The 19,915-nt window shown below is 45.4% G+C and overlaps 1 protein-coding gene across 3 annotated transcripts; it reads left to right on the top strand.

Annotated features, from left to right (window-relative positions):
• Window positions 1-248: 248 nt before the first annotated feature.
• Window positions 249-18,460, top strand: ECHDC2 (enoyl CoA hydratase domain containing 2). Of its 3 annotated transcripts, XM_006839780.1 has the most exons (10): window positions 249-372; window positions 9,167-9,234; window positions 9,305-9,392; window positions 10,600-10,686; window positions 11,411-11,503; window positions 12,618-12,674; window positions 13,979-14,166; window positions 16,216-16,266; window positions 17,577-17,624; window positions 18,383-18,460. In XM_006839780.1, the coding sequence occupies exons 1-10, from the start codon at window positions 249-251 to the stop codon at window positions 18,458-18,460; spliced, it is 882 nt and encodes a 293-aa protein (XP_006839843.1). The 3 variants fall into 3 exon arrangements, with proteins under 3 accessions (XP_006839843.1, XP_006839844.1, XP_006839845.1); XM_006839781.1 differs by lacking the exon at window positions 11,411-11,503; XM_006839782.1 differs by lacking the exons at window positions 11,411-11,503; window positions 16,216-16,266.
• The last annotated feature ends 1,455 nt before the right edge of the window (window positions 18,461-19,915 follow it).

Raw genomic sequence — 19,915 nt, 5'->3', positions numbered from 1 at the left:
CCGACCTTGAGATTAGCAGCCTAATGCCTAACCCACAGCGCCACACCAGGGCTCCTATTACTACTTCTGTTTTTTGTAGTAAAATCTGACTTTTAGAATTTGATAGCCTTCTGTCAGGCCTAAGATGCGCAGTCAGCAGCGTCAGCCTGCAGGCCCATAGGTGGAGCCAGGCCCCACAGAGCTGCAAGCTTTCCGCGGGTGAGGAGACAGCGGAGGCGCCGAGCTGCATCTTCCCGAACTGCTACCAAATGCTGCGCGCCTTGTCCAGCGCCGTGCGCCCTTGGAGGCCCTTTTGGGCCCGCGGCTGCGCTTCGGATGGGGAGGCCCGGGGACCCGAGATCCTAGTGCGCGCACTGGCGGGCCCTGACCAAGGTAGTGCGTTGTGCAGGGAGTGCGGGAGGCCGCTGGGCTGGACCGGACTGGGCCAGGACCCCGCCAGGCTGAGAGGGGCAGTCGGACGAGCCGCGCTGCTACAAGGCTGGGAGCGCTGGCTGCGAGCTCATTACCTTTGAGAAGACTGAGGCTAGAAGGGGGTCAGGTGGAGCCCTCAGTACATTTGAGGTTACGTTCCAAATCTCACATCCTCCCCGCTTACTCCTCCAGGCTTTCAAAGCTGCCTCAAGGCCCAAATATGGCTGTAAATTTGTGGTAATATTGGTTTCCCTAACCATATAAAGGGTTCGTCTCAGGCTGTTGGGAAGGGGAGAGTCGTACAGTAAAAAGACAAGGCACCAGCGCCCCCAGGACAGGAAAGTAAAAATGGCGGATTCCCCTGGAGGAAGGTTGTACCCACACCCACACCACCCCACCCCACCCCCCAACACCTCTGGTTGTGCAAAGGTCTAGGAGGTGGAGACCGTGGAACCAATCCGGCTCTCGGAGCAGGGGGTGGATAGCGACAGGCTGGGAGGGGAAGAGAGAAAAGAAGTGGGAGGAGGGTGCTTTTATGTCTGGAATGCAAATCTGCAGCCAGTTGCAAGTTTTTGGTACCTGTAGATTCAAGTAGGAAAAAAAAAAGTTCATTTCAGAACGAGTGTTAACGTTGTTTTTGAATTTCAGGTGGTACCTTTTTTTTTTTGCCAAGAAAATATACTTATTTTATTTTATGTAACTGATAAAATCTTCTTCACAACCCTGTCCCACTAGCTGGTTAGTAACTTCAGCTAGCTAATTAATGAAATCTCCATCTCTTTTGGTTTAAACAGCAAAACAAGTCCTTCTGATAAATTCTCAGACCTTTAGTTTCTTCTTCCCTTATACTTCTCTAGTATGCCTTCAGGGACTATGAAAGAGCTATGTGGTCTCCCAATGAAGAAAGGCTTGAATCTTCTCTAATGGGGTCTCTGGCACCTCTGATTTCTGAAACACTTTTCCTGTTTCTTTGGTCAGGGTGAGGAGCCCTGGTAGTGTAGTCGTTAAGCACTCAGTTTCTAACAAAAAGGCTGTTGTTTTGAACCCACCAACTACTCCACAGGAGAAAGATGTGGTGATGTGCTATTGTAAAATCACAACCTTGAAAACCCTGTGGCAATTCCACTCTATAGAGTTGCTGTGAGTCGGAATTGTCTCCATAGCAACTGGATTTATGAAGTCACTGGACCCCTTCCTGGTGACTGTCCTTGAAGTCTACGTCCAGGGAAATGTTACTCTATAGTTTTTTAGCCAGTCAGTGGTGTCTCCATTGATAACTCAATCTCATGTTGGTTCTTGAATACACAGCAGATCTCTCAAAGTCTCATGTACTCCATAACTTGTTGGTTCAAGCTGACCTAACTTTTTACAACATTGTGGGATCTCAGGAAATTTAGGAGGTCATTTCATGCCCTGTTGGTCTAGTGCACATAACCATGTCTACATTTCTACCCATGATAAGGAAGCGAGGACTGGAATTGAGATGCACCTCACACAATGATTGATCCAAGCAAAATGAAATCTTTAACAACTTCAATCTTGTCTCCATTGATACGACTGTTGTTTATTGGTTGAGTGGTGAGGCTTTTTGCTTCTTTTTTACATTGAGCTACAACTCATACCTAAGACTGTGGTCTTTGATCTTCATCAGTAAGTATATTAAGTCCTCTTCACTTTCATATTGCAGATTGTTTCTTCCTCCAATCCTGAAGCCACGTTTTCCTTCATCTAATCCACTTTCTTCGATTATTTGCTCAGCATACAGATTAATAAGTATGGTGAAAGAATACAACCCTGGCGCACACCTTCCCAAATTTTAAGTCATTTGGTGTTCCCTTGTTGTGTTTGAACAACTGCCTCTTGGTCTATGTACAGGTTTCTTATGAGCACAATTAGTTTTCTGGAATATTCATTCTCTACAATGTTGTCCATAGATTGTCATTAGCCTCACAATCAAAAGTCTCTGTGTAGTCAATCACAGATAAACATCTGTCTGGTATTCTGTGCTTTCACCCAAGATCCATCTGACATCAGCAATGACATCCATCGTTCCACATCCTCTTGAACCTTTGTCAATGTATGGTTGCAGCCATTTTTGCATTATTTTTAGCAAGCTTTTACTTGCATGCAATATTAATGATATTGTCTGACAATTTCTGCATTACATTGGGCCACATCTCTTTGGAATGGGGACAAATATGGATCTCTTCTAGTTAGTTTGCCAGGTAGTTGTTTTTGAAACTTTTTAGTACACATGAGTGTGACACATTGTTTGTTGAAAGATTTCAGTTTGTATCCCATCAATTCATGGTGCCATGTTTTTTGCCAGTTCACCTTGGACTTCTTCCTTCAGTACCATTGACTTTTTGTGTGTGTGTGGATTGAGTGAAAGTTTACAGGGCACATCATCAGTTTTACATTCAACAAATTGTACACCTTGTTTCATTGCAATGATTATAATCCCTTCCATGTACCATCAGTTAACAGTATCTCTCTATTCACTTTAGCTTTTTTAAAAACCAAAACATTCATGCATATATAATAATTTACACTTTCAAAGGGCACATTCCGCAAGTCTGCCTCCTGGCCACCAGCTCTTATTCCCTCTCTTCCCATGAATCTAGAGTCCTCAGCTGCTCCCTCTCTCTGTTACCCCATCTCTGCCTCTGTCTCTGATGTCGCTGCTTCTCTGGATAAGGTCCCCCATTCTACTTGTGCTCTTCTCCCTTAATGATCCTAGGGTCCTCTGTTTCTGGACTGTAAGATTAACTACTCCCCTGTTTTTGTTACAAAACTTATACCTTTACAATTGTGATAGTCACAATTAGTCATGAAAACAATTATTCACTATTGAATCTTAACGAATCTTGTCCTTATCTCTTTTCACCAGACCCATCTAGACAAGATGAAAACTATTCAGTGGGACTCTTTCTTCCCCTCCATACTCTTAAACTAAACTCCCTCTTGAAACCTTGTAAGCCAGTCACTTTGTGCCTTTATTGCCCCCTCATTTTAGGTAGCTAATGTCTAAGTTGCCTATCCCTATCTACCCTGTGTACAGAGGGGATAGCATTGATACTTGATGTGAGGACTCCTTCCCTCTCTGTTAATATTTAGAGTTATTACCTCCATGAGTATAGGTCAGGTTTATCAAATTGTGGCAATTTACCCTTGGCTCCTTTATAAAATAATTTTATTATTTTTTTTGTAATCTTCTTCCAGTGGAGTTCTGATTATCAAGCCATCAAGGCTAGGTCAAATGGGTACTGTCTGCAAGTTTGGGTGTTCTTGTGCCTCTCCCCTCACTTCCTATCAGCAGCATGCTTCACTCTCAGCTCTAGCCCTCTGTGGCTATGTCCTTGTGGCTCAAGTGTTCCCAGGTCTTACCACACATTGGACCAACAAGCCCTTCCTCTTCTCTCTCTCATCTCTAGGTCAATGGGAGTCAATGGTCTTTGGTTGAACTCAGCCCATTTCTTCATTGCTGCTTTTCCCCCTCTTCCACTCACCATTAGACCAATGTGGTAGCCAGCATGCTTACATGCCTGTTCGTGTGTTCCCTTTGAGATTCAGTCTTAGAGGGGAGTTTGTCCTGAAGGAATTTGATTGTTTGCCTTGATGGCAAACAGCTTGCTTATTCTTGTAGTAGTCAGTCATGCTGACATTTTTGTTTTGGGTTTATCCTAATGATCTTTCTTTGAAGATGTATCTTCTGTTGCTCTTCTGTTCCAGGCTGGTCTACTTGTCCTTGCTAGTGGGAATGTCCCACTTCAGAAGGTTCTGGATGGGACTCAGGATTCCACCTAAGATCCTATACACTGCAAAGGCTTTCCAAGAGGCCTATTTCACTGGGCAAGTTCTAGAACCCCTTTTAGGTATTCCAATCAGTTGTAGGCTGAAGATTGGCTTACAAGTTTTCTGTAATCATGTTTCCCAACATACCTTTCTGTGCCATTCAAGTGTCTATTTTACAATAGGATGTAAAAGAAACCAATATTCGTAAGACAGTTAAGCATTTTAGTATTGTTTCCCCTCTTCAAACTATGCCTAGATCCCTGTATCATAGAGCCCTATTGTTTCAAGGTTGAGCATGCATCATTATTTACCTCTGTCCCACTTAGGCCATGCAAACCTGTCTCAGTGGTCCCCTATCTATCTTGTTCTTCTGTCTCCTACCCCTTTTTGTATTGCCCTCCCCTACACCTGGACTAAACCCCCCACCTGAACCCCACTGTTGTGGTTACCTTATATTCCATTAACTCTTCCATCCATTTAAGACAGTCTATTTTATCCTGTAATCTGCTTGACCTTCCCTCCACCTGAATCTCTGTTCCTGTGTTTACCTTCTTTCACATTGTAATTGTTTTGATAATAAACTGACCACCCAGATCCTCTGTTCTTATAATTTTATTCTGTTCTTGATGTGATCAGGAAATGGGCTTCCCTTTTCACTCTTCTTCCTGAGAAATTTCAAAATGCCACTGTTAGTCATGGTGACATAAGTCAGGATTGAATTTTTGGCCTATTTCCTTTTTAGTCTGCCTATCTTGCTCCACAGTCCCCGTTCAGGCCTTTTTCCTAGTGATTAATAGTTCAGGGCCAGCTGTGGCCGTTTTGCGCTGCCATTTGGTTTTAAGTGGTTTCAATTTCGAGGAGATCTGTGTGCATGCATAGTAGAACCCTCCAGGGGTTGGGGGTGGGGGTCCACTCACTCAGACACCCCCTCTAGTCACCAGAATGGAGGTGCGCAGACAGTGAAAGACCATGAACAGATTAAAAAAAAAAGAATGTCCAGACCTTTATCTCTGCGGTTCCGTCAGACATCTATGGCTGCTCTGATCCTCTGATCCTTCTGCAGCTTGTTCTCACCCAATATGGCGGCTCCAGGAGCAGCTGAGCGTCTTGAATTAGAAAGCAATGGATTTCTTGTTTCTGTTACCAATTCCCCTAGCTCTAAGCCTTCCAACCTTCTAAATATTCCTTTATATGTGGTTCAGAGTTCTGGCACCATCCCCTGAGCCTGCTTGGTCTGGTATTCTGTGTTATTGCTGATGGAGCTCCCCACTGCACTTCCACCCGATCCACCATCTTGTTTGTTCTCTCAGATGGCACCTTTGATGATGTGAAATCACACTTTTTAGTCCACTGCATGTAATTCTCTTTGGTCAGGGCACAGTCTTTCTCTGGTCTTGACTTTCCCCCGTCTCATTCCCTCTCCTATGCACTGTCTGCGTTGTTTTCATTTGCATAAATGGCATTGTAGTTATCCTGTGTTGCTCTGTAGGATAAATACTGGACTGCAAACCACAAGGTTGGAGGTTTGAGCCCATCAGCTACTCTTTGGGAGAAAGGTGAGACTTTCTGCTCCAACAAAGATTTACAGCTTCGGAAACCTCATGCAAGGTTGGAACCGACTCCTTGGGCACTTAGCAATAACAATCTTTGGCACTAAGATTTCTATTTATTTTTATTTTTATTTTGGATTGAGTGATCATCAGTTTTACAATCGAGTAATCATAGACTTCGTTTCATTTCAGTGACTGCAATCCCCTCAATGTACCATCATTTATCCCACTTCCTTTCTGTGGTCTTGTTTCCGCTCTACCTCCTTTCCCAACCTTCTGAACTTTGTCCTTACGTAAATGTAAATGCTGCCCTTTTGATCTTGAATGGTTGACCATTCTATGGTGTGCGTACCTCACTAGTGTTGTTGTCCCCCCTATATACCTCTCTACTGCTTGCTGAAAATTGAGCCATGAGGGTGAGTTCAGTTCCAGACCTCAAGGGTGACCAAGGGCCATAGTCTTGGGTTCCTCCAGGATCATTCTTACCAATAAGACTGGTCTTTAAAAAAATTTTTTTGAGCTTTTTCTCACATTTTCTCCCACTATCTAGGGCCTTCTAATATGATCCCTTTCATAACAGTTGGTAGTGGAAGCTGGGCACCATCTAATGTTTCTGGTGTCAGGATCATGGACACTGATGTTCTTGTGTTCCTAATGGAACATCAAACTAATTGTTTCCAAGTAGCTCCAATTTTTTTCCACTCTTCTTACCTCCCCACAGGGAGAGACCAGTTGCATGAGCCTTTAAGATTCCAGTCATTAGTCACCAAAGTAGGATGTAGAACATTGCCTTTGTGGCCTATGTTATACCAACCTGGACCATAGTCCTCGTTCTCTCAAGGTGTTTGTTAATGTCTAAGAAGTTTTCATAATTTTGTCCCCTGTGTGCTCCATTACATTTATATATATATTTGTAGTAAAGGTAAATACCCACATATGACTATCCTGTCTAACCATTATATTTAGACAGAAGATATTCATACGTTAGTATTTACCTGGTGCTGTGGGCTAAAGCTTTGGACTGCAAAGTCGTTTGAACCACAAAGTCAGTGGTTCAAGCTCACCAGTCACTCCTTGGAAACCCTATACACAGTTGCTATGGTTCGGAACCGACTTGACAGCACTTAACAACAACAACTTTTATATACTTTTGGGTATACTGCCACTCTCTCTGCTACACTATTCAGCCTGTGTATCTATCCACGTATCTATCCGACTCATAATGACTCTATAGGACAGCATAAAACTGCCCCATAGAATTTCCAAGGTTATAAGTCTTTATGGAAGCAGATAGCCACATCTTTCTCCAGAAGAGCAGCTGATGAGCTTGACTAGGTTAATAGTAGAACCTTTAACCACTATGCCACCAGAAGTTTGAACCACAATATTGGTGGTTCAACCTCACCAGACACACCTAGGACACCCTATACAGGGTCGCTATGGGTCGGAACCGACTTTGACAGCCCTTAGCAACAACAATAGTCATCAAGTTAATTCTAACTCATAGCTACCCTGTAGGACAGGGTAGACGTGTTCCATAGGCTTTCCAAGGCTGTAAATGACATAGAAACAGACTGCTTCATCTTTCTCCCTCAGAGCCCAGCACTTACCCCGCAGCACTGTCAGGGCTCCTATAAAGAGAAGTTGTTGTGGAGTTTGTGGAGTTTGTTTCTACTTAGAGACTCTATGTATAACAGAAGGAAATACTGTCAGATCTTGCACCTTCTTCACAATTGTGCTTAAACCCATTGTTGCAGCTTCCGTGTCTTCAGTCCATCTCAATGAGGGTTTTCTTCTTTGCTCACCTACTACTTTACGTGCTGTGGCGCTGTGGGCTAATGCGCTGGACTGCAAAGTCGATTTGAACTGCAAGGCTGGCAGTTCAAGCTCACCAGCTGTTCCTTGGAAACTTTATGCAGGATCACTATGAGTCAGAACCAACTCGATGGCACTTATCAACAACAACTACTACTTTACCAAGCATGATATCCTTTTCCAGGGACTGGTCCCTCCTGATAACATGTCCAAAGTATGGGAGATGCACCATAGAATCAAAAGGGCAGCATTTACCTAAGAACAAAATTCAGCAGGGTGGGGAAAGGAGGAGGAACAGAAATAAGAAACCCAGGGAGGAAGTGGGATAAGTGATGCTACACTGAGGGGCTTGCAGTCAAGATGAAAGGAAGTGTATCATTTGTTAAATGTAAAATTGATGCTTGGCTCCGTAAACCACTTCATTTACAATGAAAGTAAAACAAAGTATATGAAGATGAAGTCTAATAAAAAGGCCAGCATATACTAAGTGCATAACTACAAATAATTGAGTAAGGAAAGCCTGGAATGGACCTTGAGGGACATCAACATTTAAAACCCAGGTGAAAGAGAAACCAAGAAAATGCAGAACAGTGTCACCTGAGAGGTAGGAGAATATAGGGCCACAAAAACCAAGGTAATGAATATTCAAGCAGTAGCATGCATGTGGTCAGCAGTACTGATACTGCTGAGAGGCTGATGAGGAAGGAAATAGGGCCCCGGGTTCGTGTCTGTTGTGCCATTGGCCACTTAGATGAGAACAGAAAAGTATAGAAAAGTCTTTCAGGAAGGTTGCTTTTTCCTAGTGAAAGAACAGCATACAGACAAGGCAATAAAACAGAGTAAGTCCAATCTGGCCTCTGGATTCAGTTGCCAATTTTCTGACAGAAGGGCATGCTAACCTGCTCCCATGTTCTTCAACAGGTAAGTTTTAGGAGATGAGAAAGAGAACCTGAGGATCCTAATAGGCTTTTGATATACCACATTTAAAAATTAGTACATGTTAACTTTGGTGTCTAGGGATGCACACTTGGGGTCATAAAATGGTAAAACCACAGAAGGGATTGCTATAAAAGTTGAGATCGTGGCTACTTTTGGAGGAAGTAAGGGGTTGTCATTGACTCAGAAAACATGAGGGTTCTTAGGTGGTTCTATTTCTCTCCTGGTGTGCTGCTGTGGGTTAATGCAAATCAGTTTGAACCACAAGGTTGGTGGTTCAAGCTCACCAGCCACTCCTCGGAAACCCTATACAGTGTCGCTATGGGACAGCTGCTCCTCAGAACTGACTTGATGGCACTTAACAATGACAGCTAGAAGCATATGGCGAGAGCTGTGAAATTCACGATGACAGAAACAGATGGCAGCCATTGTGGTGACCATTCTGATTCCTCTCCTTTCTTTGCTCCACAATTTATAAGCCCTTCTATGTCCTCTGTGAAGTCCACTTACAGTTAAGCAAACTGAGATTCAGGGTGATGTGACATCCCCCAAGTCACAGTGCTCATAGAGCACAGATGCTGCCTCTTCACAGGCCTCCTGCCTCCTGGTCCCAGTGAGCAGGCCTGCTGGCTCATCTAACGCTGTCGTCTCCCTCACAGGAATCACTGAGATTCTGATGAACAGACCACAAGCCCGAAATTCCCTGGGGAACATCTTGGTCAAGGAGGTAAGAGAGGGCAGGCACTAGGGTGAGGGGCTGCTGGGCTGGCAGGAATCTGATGGAGCCTTCCCTCCAGCTGCTGGAAACTTTGGCTCGGCTTCGGGAGGACCGGCAGGTGCGTGTCTTGCTCTTCAGAAGCAGTGTGAAGGGTGTGTTCTGTGCAGGTAGGTGGCCTCTTTCCCCTGCTTCCAGACTCTGCAGGGTTGGTACCATCCTGAAGGGGCTGAGGAAGTCCTTTTAGATCAGGACAGGCCTCACCACCCACAGATGTGAAAGCAAAGACTTGGAGAGGTAAAATTCCTTGCTTGGTGTCACACACCTAGTAAAAGGTAGAAAAGAATGGAAACATGGCTTGCTGGATCCATAGATCCATATAGTTCTTTCTGCAGCACCATGCCATTCAACAGCGAGGAAACTGAGTCCAAAGATGCCCACAAGATCAATGGTCAAGATGGGACTCACTGCAGTTTTGCCCATCCTTAGAGCTCAATCCCTGTTGCCAAAGGTCTCCATGTGGTGGTCCGCAACAAGGCAAACACTGTGGACTTCTGTTTCCAAGACGGGAAATACCTCACCCCGGAGGCCCATGACCTGGGGGGTCCAGGAGTGCTGTCCAGGAGTGCTGAGCTGAGAACCCAGTATCTGACTCCCAGCTGAATAGCTGGCGAGGAGGCAGCAAGGGTCTTCAGAGACGTGGTGGTGGGGGCGGCGCAGGAGTGTGATTCTCAGAGGCTCACAAGGGGATGAGTTGTCAGGATTAGGGTACCCCACTCAGGCTGTGCTTCCACAGCACAAGTGAGCTGGCCAGGGGCCTGACCCCGCAACCCTGACCTCCAACTTTGGCTCCATCTCTGTTTTACTCTCCTCCATCAAGGTCACTTCATGCCTCTGTGAGCCCCATTCCTTGTTAGTCCATCTAAGTCCAGGGAAATGTGTGGGTGCGGGGAGACTGCAGGAGGCCTGGCTCTGCCCCTGACTTCACACTGGAATCCTGTCTCTCTCTGGGCCTGTTTTCTCCCGTCATTGAAGGAGCTAAAACAGATCAAAGACGCTGAAGGGCTCTTCCAGTTCTGACCTCCTGCAGTCTGGGATTTGGAGAGCTTCCACTCACCCCCTACTCTTGCCTCAACCTCTACCATCTGACCTTCAGCAGTCCCACTGTAGTCACATTTTTCTGAAGCCCCTGCCACACCACTACATCTTGGTTCTTGCTTGACCTCTCAGCACATTCACCTTTCCCTTTTTGACCCTTCTTTCTCTCGGGCTCCATGACCTCTTTCCTGTGTTTCTCCTTCCTCTCAAGTCTGCTTTGCTGGATCTGTAACAGTCTGGGATTCGGCATGGCTGTCACAGTCCCCTTACCACCTGTAGGTGCAGACCTGAAGGAGCGCGAGCAGATGAGTGAGATGGAAGTGAGGGCCTTTGTCCAGCGTCTCCGAGGCCTGATGAATGACATTGGTGAGGGTCTTGGGATGGGGTGGTAGAGGGTGTTCCTGCCAATCCCAGCCCCATCCTCAGCTTCCTATTGTGAGTTCTGTGGGGGAGACAGACGACTCTCCAGGGATGATAGGCACAAGAGAGTCAAGGTCATTTCTCGGGGAAGGAACCCTGGCTCCTCACCTCTGTGTGCTGCCCTCAGGCCTGCCATCTGAGAGTCAGTGGTTAACTAACCATACTTTCTGCTGTGGCAGCTGTTCCTTTGGCCTGGGACATCCCTTTTTGGTCATCCTTCCAGGCCTTGCCGTACCTTCTCTGGGAAGTCTTCCCTGATCCACTCTCCAAACTTCCTTTGGTCACAGCTCTGAAAACTGGGGTTGTCACCGCCTGTTTCCAGGTTTGTCTGCCTATGAGACTGAGCCTGTCTGATTCAGATCGAGTCCCCAGTACCCAGCACAGGGTCTGCATACAGCATGAAAAGACAGGCTCCAGGGAGGTTATTAGGAGAGTGGGCTAGAGCCAGGGTCATTTCAGCCCATCTAACTACACCTGTTCCCTCACTGACTCCCCTATTTGCTGATGAAAAACCTGACTGCTAAGCTAACCTGGTGGAGGTACTAGGTGAGGGCCCTAAACCTGAGACCAGGGAGGCCTTCTGTCCCGATCAGCATGTTTGTCTCAGGCGTCCATGCCTGTCCTGGTTCTGCTAGAGCCTGGCAGGCTGAGTCCTTGTTTGTCTCCACAGCATCCTTCCCTACGCCCACCATTGCAGCCATGGATGGGTTTGCTTTGGGTGGGGGCCTGGAGCTGGCCCTGGCCTGTGACCTCAGAGTGGCAGGTACCACACAGCAGGTGGGGTGGGTGAAACAGTAAACTTGGGGGCTCTGTAAAATCAGCCACTGTTCTTCCAATTACGAAAGGTGAGGCCACTGGCAGAATTCCCTCCTGGCTAGCCACTGATTGCTATAGTAGCATCCCATAGTACTCAGAACCACCTCTTTCATTTCAGTGGAGCCCACCAATCTCAAAATAACTGCTGACAAGACAGCACAGTGCAGAGAGAGGGAAGGCCAAGAAAGACAAAGATCACTTGTCTAGCATTCTACTTATGTCCAAGGCCAGCTTTATCTCTCTTGAGCAAAGGTTAGCCTTGCAAATCACAAACATATCTGGGTGATCATTGCCCTGTGGCCCACAGGTACCAGACAAGGTTTGCATTATTTACACAGAACATTGGGCTTTGCTTCAAGAGTGGAGAGGTGACTTAGCCTGTCACCTCAGGAAGGACATCCAAAAACATGCAATTCCAGGCACGGAGGTAGCTTCTAGTTACACAGAGCATTTCAAAGAGAAGGAATTAACGAGGGGATCAGCTGTCTTCTCACCTGCCTTTTTCTAGCCACTCACTCACAGGGTGTGTGTGAGGACTGAGAGTAAAACCCTTCGTTTGTTGTGTTCCTCTAAGTTAACTGACTCATAGCAACCCTCTATAGGGTTTGAACTGTCGATCTTGTGATTAGCAGTCCAGTGCTTACCCTGTAGCACCACACCAGGACTCCCTTCAGCGGACATTTCAAGGTTCAGACAGTCTGTGGCAGGAGCATTTAAGGAGGCATTCTCAGGGGAAATGAACTTGGAGAATGGGGGCTGGAACACAGGGGAATTCAGGCTGAGGTGAAAAGCTGGGAGGAAGGAGTAACCATGGTGGGAGCAAGTGTGATTGACACACTAGACAATGCCAGGACCAAGGGTGACAAATATACCTCTGCTCGTCTAGTTGGGGGTGGGGGTGGGGATATGGTGTGAGAACCTGGGCCTCTGACTCCCAGGCAAGGACTCTTCCCAAAGGCAGAGTCTGCAGCAAGTCCCTGAGGAAAGTGGCTGGAAGGGCAGGAGAGACCAGGATTGGCCCTGGAGGGTAGTGGGGACTTCACTCTGTTCTGTTTAAACAGCTTCCTCCGCTGTCATGGGGCTGATCGAGACCACCCGAGGGCTCCTCCCAGGGGCAGGTAACCGCACCCACAGTTTTCCTGCCTTTCTCCTCTACTTGCCCAATTTCACTCTCTCCTGGGTACAGGCATGCTTTGCTTTACTGTGCTTTGCAGATACTTTTGTTTTTTAATACAAATTGAAGGCTTATAACATTGAGCCACAGATGTCTCACATTTGGTAATTCTCACAACAGTCCAAACTTTTTCATAATGCACAAGACTTTTATATGCACTGAGAAACCACATTTGTGTGACTCACTTTATTGTGGTGGTCTGGAACCAAAGCTGCACTCTCTCCAAGGTCAGCTTTGGAGTCAGGGTTCACCAGGCATACTTTCAGCTGGGACAGCTATTCCTTTTGCCTGGGGCACCCCTTGCGGGAGTACAGCTCACGCGCGGTTGTGGGACACAAGAGGAGACACGGAGTCAGCGAAAATGAAAGCATTCGAGAGGCTCTGCTTGGCTGATTGGTATTTCTGTGATGTTCAAACTGACTTTCATCTCCTTTCCCAGTATGTGATAAATTGTTTCTTCTTGTTTCCACTGAAAGATTAAGTCAAACTTTACACAAATCATTTCTACTTATAAGACTCCTGATTACATTTTCTTAGTAACATAAGTTTCTATTAATCATCAATGCTCGCACTACCTTATTTCTACTAATTATCAATCTTCTAGCCTACATAATGTACTATTATTTTCATAATAAAAAGTATTATTAACAACTCATTTATTTTTCTAAAGTATTCATTAAATTGCTTGGAAGCTATGTGGCATAAAGCCCAACCTGGCTAATTGCTGCAGGAAATGTAGCTTATCAAGTTAAAACTACCCTTCACGTAAGTTCATTATTTTCTGCTTATTTACGCAGGTGCTTGTATGTAGGGGTTTGTGAATTCTGGCTGGTGACTGATTGTGGTGAGGTCTATAGGGGTAGGTCAGCTTGACTTTAATTTGTTATAGTTACTTTGTACTTAGGATTTCTGTCAAAGGGAGTAATTTATACAATTCTCTTTGAATTCAGGCTACTGAAGTTGAGATAATTGTTTTTTCCCAAGGTTTGTAGAGCTCACAGTAAAAGGCTGTGAATATGGCAATATTATATATTTTTACAAATGAATTCAGAGTTAACTTGAAGGAAGATAGAGACCAGCTTTTCGAGAGTCATCTGCCCTGCATGATGTCTCTTTTTCTCACTGGAACTGTGTCAAACAGCGGAAATTAAGCCGCTCTCTGCCATCCTAAAGCAGATTCTGCTCCTGAGTCTTCTCTGGGCTCTTGCTCCCTATGCCCATCTCCTACCTGTTTCCCAATGCTGGCAGGAGGAACTCAGCGGCTGCCCCGCTGCCTGGGGGCAGCACTGGCCAAGGAACTCATCTTCACTGGTCGACGCTTGAGCGGAACACAGGCCCAGGTGCTGGGGCTAGTGAACCATGCTGTGGCCCAGAACGAGGAGGGTGACGCAGCCTACCACCGGGCAAGAGCACTGGCCCAGGAGATCCTGCCTCAGGTGTGGTGTTGCTCTGGAGGGCCTGTGCCGTGGGCAGGGGGCGCATGTCAGGAGGCTAGGTATGCTGTGGGCTGCTGCAGGAGTGTCAATCAAAGGCATGCAGAATGAACCTCCTTTGGAGTTTTGCATCTGTTCATCTATCCATGTAGACAAACTAAGTCACATTTTGAGTTGAAATGAATTCTGAGGAACTGGAATCATATGAGTTTGCAAATCCTTCAGAACTTTCAGTGTGCTGGCCAGCATGGTAGCCACTAGTCACATGTAGTTATTTAAAAAAAAAAAAAAAAGTGTCCCCATTGCATTAGCCACACTTCAAGTGCTCACTAATCAGTCATGTGCAACCCTACCTCTCAGCAAGGCCCAAAGGCTTCACAGTGGGGGACATCCAAGATCTGGCTGGCTGGGCTTTCCAAGGCCCTGTAGAGGTCCAAGTTTTCTAGCAGCTAAATAGAGCTAAGTTTGACTAATAATAAAGCTTGTCAGCCCTTACTGAGCAGCTCCCATCCACAATAAATTATAAGAACTTATTGGCAGCAAATTGATTCTGACCAATGTTGTTGTGTGCCGTGGAATCGGTTCTGACTCATAGTGACCCTGTACAGGGTTTCCAAGGCTGTAAATCTTTACGGGAGCAGCAGGTAGTTTTGAACTGCTGACCTTGTGGTTCACAGCCCGATTCGTAACCACTATGCTACCAACCAATAGTGACATTTATATAGGGTTTCGAAGGCTGTAAATCTTTATGGAAGCAGATAACCTTCTCTATCTCCCCCAGAGAAGCTGGTGGGTTTGAACAACCTTGTGTTAAAACAGCCCAATGCCTAATCCACAGGATCATCAGGGTGCCTTTGATAATACAATGTTTCAATTATTTTAACAATCCAGTTGAGTTGATGACCCCGTTTTACCTATGAAGAAACAGGAACTTGCCATACTAGGACACAAAGTGCTTGCCACACTAGGACAGTACTGACATTTCAGCATTTTGCACAATAAGAATATATTATCAAAACGTTATTTTATTGTTCAGAATGTGTAAAATATCTTAAACCACTGAGTGAAGCTAAATAGTTTATCTTCAATACAAAACTAGACATGCTATAAAACAAAATTAAAATATATCTACGGCAGTGTTAAAGGTGCTCTGGTAGTGTAGTGGTAACGAATCTGGCTGCGAACCGCAAGGTCAGCAGTTCAAAACTACCAGCTGCTCCGCGAGAGAAAGATGAGGCTTTCTGCTCCTGTAAAGATTTACAGCCTCGGAAACCCTGTACAGGGTCGCTATGAATTGGAACCGACTCCACAGCACATAACAACAACATAGCAATGTTAACCACATATTATTCTATTAAGATAACAGATTTTCAAATATACTGAAATAGAGTTATTATTCCAGTAAGATCACTGGGACTTCAGTATTTGAAAGCATATTTGTATGTTAATACATCAGCATATCCCAAACAGGTAGTCCTCCTGTTTCCCTGGGGGATTGATCTCAGGACCACAGCTTTCTGATACCAAAATCTGTGAATGCTCAAATCCTTTATATAAATGGTTTCGTATTTGCATATAGCTTTTGCATGTATACTTTAGATCATCTCTAGATTAGTTATTAATACCTAACATAAACACTTTGTAAATAGCACTTTATGTTCCCAGATCCCATTTAGCCTTTGACCTCCTACCCTCCCAGCTGAACACAAGTCAGTACAATAGCTAGAACGTGACTGACTTGTCTCCCTGTCCAAGACTTTCTCCTGCGAAGCTCTGGTGGCATAGTGGTTACAAATCGGGCTGCAAGCCTTAAGGTCAGCAGTTTGAAACTACCAGCTGTATAGCAGGAGAAAGATGAGGCTTTCTGCTCCCGTAAAGATTTACAGCTTCGGAAACCCTGTACAGGGTCGCTGTGGGTCGCAACTGACTCCATGGCACATAACCACCACCAGCAAGACTTTAACCCACAAACCTGTGTGCCTATCTCTAGTTCAAACCCTTTTAACCTAGCAGCATTTATCCTGATCTCAAGTGAGCTTTTCTTTTTCCTAGGCCCCCATTGCTGTGCGGCTGGGCAAAGTAGCCATAGATCGAGGAATGGAGGTGAGAGTTCTAGGTCAGGACTTGGGTCCACTACGTCAGTGCAATTAGACAAAACCTTGCCTCAGGGACAGGAACAGGACTCTTCTAACAGATTTCCAGGCTGACCTGTCCCTGTGCCCATTTAAAAGCAAACAAAGAACAGCTGCCACTGAGTCATCGGACTCCTGGCACCCTCTCTCATGTCTGAGTACAACAGTAATCTGTAGGGTTTCAGTAGCTGGTTTTCTACAAGTAGACACCAGCCTGGGTGGACTATCAACCATTCTATTAGCAGCTGAGCTTGAGCACTGTTTGCACCACCCAGGGACTTCACACTTCAGTTTACCCATCTCCAATGGTAGCGTAGTGGTTACGAATTGGGCTGCTAACCTCATGGTCGGCAATTTGAAACTACCAGCTGTTCTGCGGGAGAAAGATGAGGCTTTCTGCTCTCGTAAAGATTTGCAGCCTCGGAAACCCTGTGAAGAAGGGTCACTATCAGTCGAAACCGACTCCCCGGTACTCAACAAGAAGTAAGAAGTTTGGCTGGATGCTATCCTTAATGCTAACTATAGTCTATCCTCATTTCTTCTCATTAAAATCCATGACTTACACAAGGGCATACAGCAAGTAATAAATAATCCATGCTTGTGGGCAGTAATATGGCCTCAGGGTGGTGATTTGGGTGTAGCCAATCCATTCCTACAAATCATTCACCGATTCACTGATCACCTAGACCTAAGTTGGGAATGCAGATGAGTTAAACACAGTGTGGAGAAGGGCAGACATGGACACAGATTCTAGGGTAGGTACACTGGAGAAATTAAGAACTGAATGACTGCCCGCTAGGTAACTACATGTGGCTATCAAATTTAAGTGAATCAAACCCAACCAACAGCCCACTGTCAGAGTTGATGCCAACTCACGGCGACATCTATACAGGGTTTCTGAGCTAAGTCCTTATGGGAGGAAAAATCCTTACATTGGCAGTACAATACCCATCCTACTGTGCCACCAGGTAAAAGGTATGCAAATAAGCTGCTTGACTGAATGAGAGTGAGGGGTAAGACAACATAGTGTGGAGGTTAGGGGGCCCAACACCACATGGTGTTGTGACTTTACCTTTCTGTGCCCCAGATTGCTGAGTTGTGTCCTCTCTTCATTGTCCTCACACTGGTCACTATTAGCAATGGGGTTCCTTCTCTGAACTGGTGCACAGTAAGCCTCAGAAATTCTCTGAAAGCGTCGTGAAACTGGGGGTGGTTTAGGCAGTAGGACTGGGAAAGAGGTGGGCAGGTCAGGCTGATCCAAGTGCCACTTCTCTCTCACAGGTTGACATTGCTTCAGGGATGGCTATCGAAGACATGTGCTATGCTCAGGTATGTGGCTACAGCCAGTCCATGCATGCTTGTTACCAGAGGCCCGACCAGAGTAAGGACACGAGGTTCCTTCCAACACGAGGCTTTAACTGTAAACCACCCCCCAGTCACAAAGAATCGGGAGTAGTCCCAGAGGAACCACACTGGGACTGTTTTCTCAGTCTTCAACTGGATATGTATCCTTCCCTACTAGGTACCTAGACACTCACAGGAGAACCTGACAAGGAGGAAGAACAGCTTTGTCCTAATGGCTGCTGTAGAGGCCGGGATACGGTTGGATTGCCAAGGCTCTGGTTATAGTCTACAGGCTGTGTGTATTTGTTTGTGGGGCTGCAAACATTGAATTAATGTTCAGCCTGACTCTCTTTGAGTCACAAATGCTAACCTTTAAGTTAACAAATGTCCACAACACTAAGTAAGGGGTCCTGGGCCTTGCAGAACAAGCTATATATATATATACATCTGGATTGAAACCTGAATTTCTTACTCCAGTCTTTCTTCTCTACTGAGCAGCCTCTGATCAGACTACTGTGAAATCATGAGGTTTCTGGGGACTTGCAAGCAGAGTAAAAGTAGAGGCTAATGGGAATGCTTCCCCAGGAGACCAAGGAGCCACTGTGGCCCATACCTTAGCATGGCCCAAATTCAGAGCCCAGGGACATACTTGCAGCCTGGATCTGTCATGAATGGTCAAGCTTTACCAAGTCTCTTTTTGCCTCTCGTCCTGTTCCCACAAACAAATATTCTTTATATTGCAGAATATCCCAACCAGGGACCGACTAGAAGGCATGGCAGCCTTCAGGGAGAAACGCATCCCCAGATTTGTTGGCGAATGACTTCTTTATTTAACCCTGTGCACGGGAGACGCGTGCCTTAAGAAACAGGTCCCAGAAGGAAAATGTGCAGCAAGACTGTTGTCATCATTTCATATAATCAAACTGAGGGCTTCAATTTCCTCAGAAGAACAAGGATGGATATAGAGTGTTCAGCACGGTGCCTGGGACTAAGAGGTGCTGATTCTCCTTGTTACTGATCCCTTCTTTCTTCCTCACTTTGGCCAGACAATCACTGGGGTGGAGTTTGCATTGGCCTATCTCTCCCTATACAAATGCTATCTATACTAAGGATCAAAACAGACCTATGCTTTCCAGGAATCACTGCAGATGGTGAGAGCTTGTACTAAATTTCTAAGTTCCTCTTCTGTGCAATGGAGATACTAAATAAACCCTAACAATGGCTGACATGAGTCATGAATCAGATGGTTTGGTTCAGAGTTCAGCTGCATGACCTTCGACAAATTATTCAACCTCTCTGGACCCCAGCTTTCAAAAAGGTACTTGTGAGGACTTAAAGAACAAAACAAAACTCATATAACAAATGTGTTATTCTTTTTAAACAGTGTCCTTATGAGGACTCACTTAAGTCTTCACTGTGAATACCTCTGTATACCATCAGATGGTCGCCAAATCTTTGATAGCTACATCAAATGCACGGAAATGGCACTGGTTTAACTGATGGAGAGCGGAGAGGGGCAGGAAACATGCAGGTAGCACGATTCGAAGTCTGAAGGATAAGTAGCTACTTGGAGCACAAAGAAAGGTTGGCAATAATAGGATGAGCAGAGAAGAGCAAGAGGATGACACTTAGAATATAAAGGGGGTACAAAGGAACCCTGGTGGTGGTATAGATAAGCACTGAACTGTTAACCATAAGGTTTTGAGTTCAAACTCATCAGTTGCTCTGTTGGAGAAAAATGAGGCTTTCTGCTACTGTAAATGATAGCTTTAGAAACCCTGATATACACATCCTCCTTTTGAGCCAAGGCAAGAGAATAGTTATGCTATGGCTCTGGGGCATTCTCTACCTGGATCTGAACAACGACTAAGCTTTATAAGCCTAAAGAGGGGCTTACTAGCTAGGCCTGTAAACCCTATAAGCTTTCCAGATATCGTCCAAGCCTAGCCTAGTCACTAACCTGTGGACACATACCAGTAATAGTGTTGATTTGCTGCTAAACACAAATGTGCTCCAAGGTTGTGCTTGTGTCCTACAAGGGAGTGCAACACCAAGGAGTCCAGGCTTTAGAATCAAGTGGAGAGTGTGACACTGTAGGATAAGCACTGGACTGGAACTACAAGGTCGGCAGTTCAAACCCACCAACTGCTTACTGGAAACCCTACACAGGGTCACTATGAGTTGGAACTGACTTGACAGTACTTACTTAACAAAAGCATTATGGTATATGCAAAAGATGAAAGTTGATTTGAGATATACCTTTAATCATAGAAACT

Source organism: Chrysochloris asiatica, unplaced genomic scaffold (genome assembly GCF_000296735.1).
Source record: "Chrysochloris asiatica unplaced genomic scaffold, ChrAsi1.0 scaffold00026, whole genome shotgun sequence".
Taxonomy (NCBI): domain Eukaryota; kingdom Metazoa; phylum Chordata; class Mammalia; order Afrosoricida; family Chrysochloridae; genus Chrysochloris; species Chrysochloris asiatica.
This window is presented reverse-complemented; position numbering and strand designations above follow the sequence as displayed.

Coding starts and splice junctions, on each gene's coding strand:
- ECHDC2 (XM_006839780.1), top strand. CDS start 249: ATGCTGCGCGCCTTGTCCAGCGCCGTGCGCCCTTGGAGGCCCTTTTGG. Junction 9,235..9,304: donor GGAACATCTTGGTCAAGGAG/GTAAGAGAGGGC, acceptor CCTTCCCTCCAG/CTGCTGGAAACTTTGGCTCG. Junction 11,504..12,617: donor CTGTGACCTCAGAGTGGCAG/GTACCACACAGC, acceptor CTGTTTAAACAG/CTTCCTCCGCTGTCATGGGG.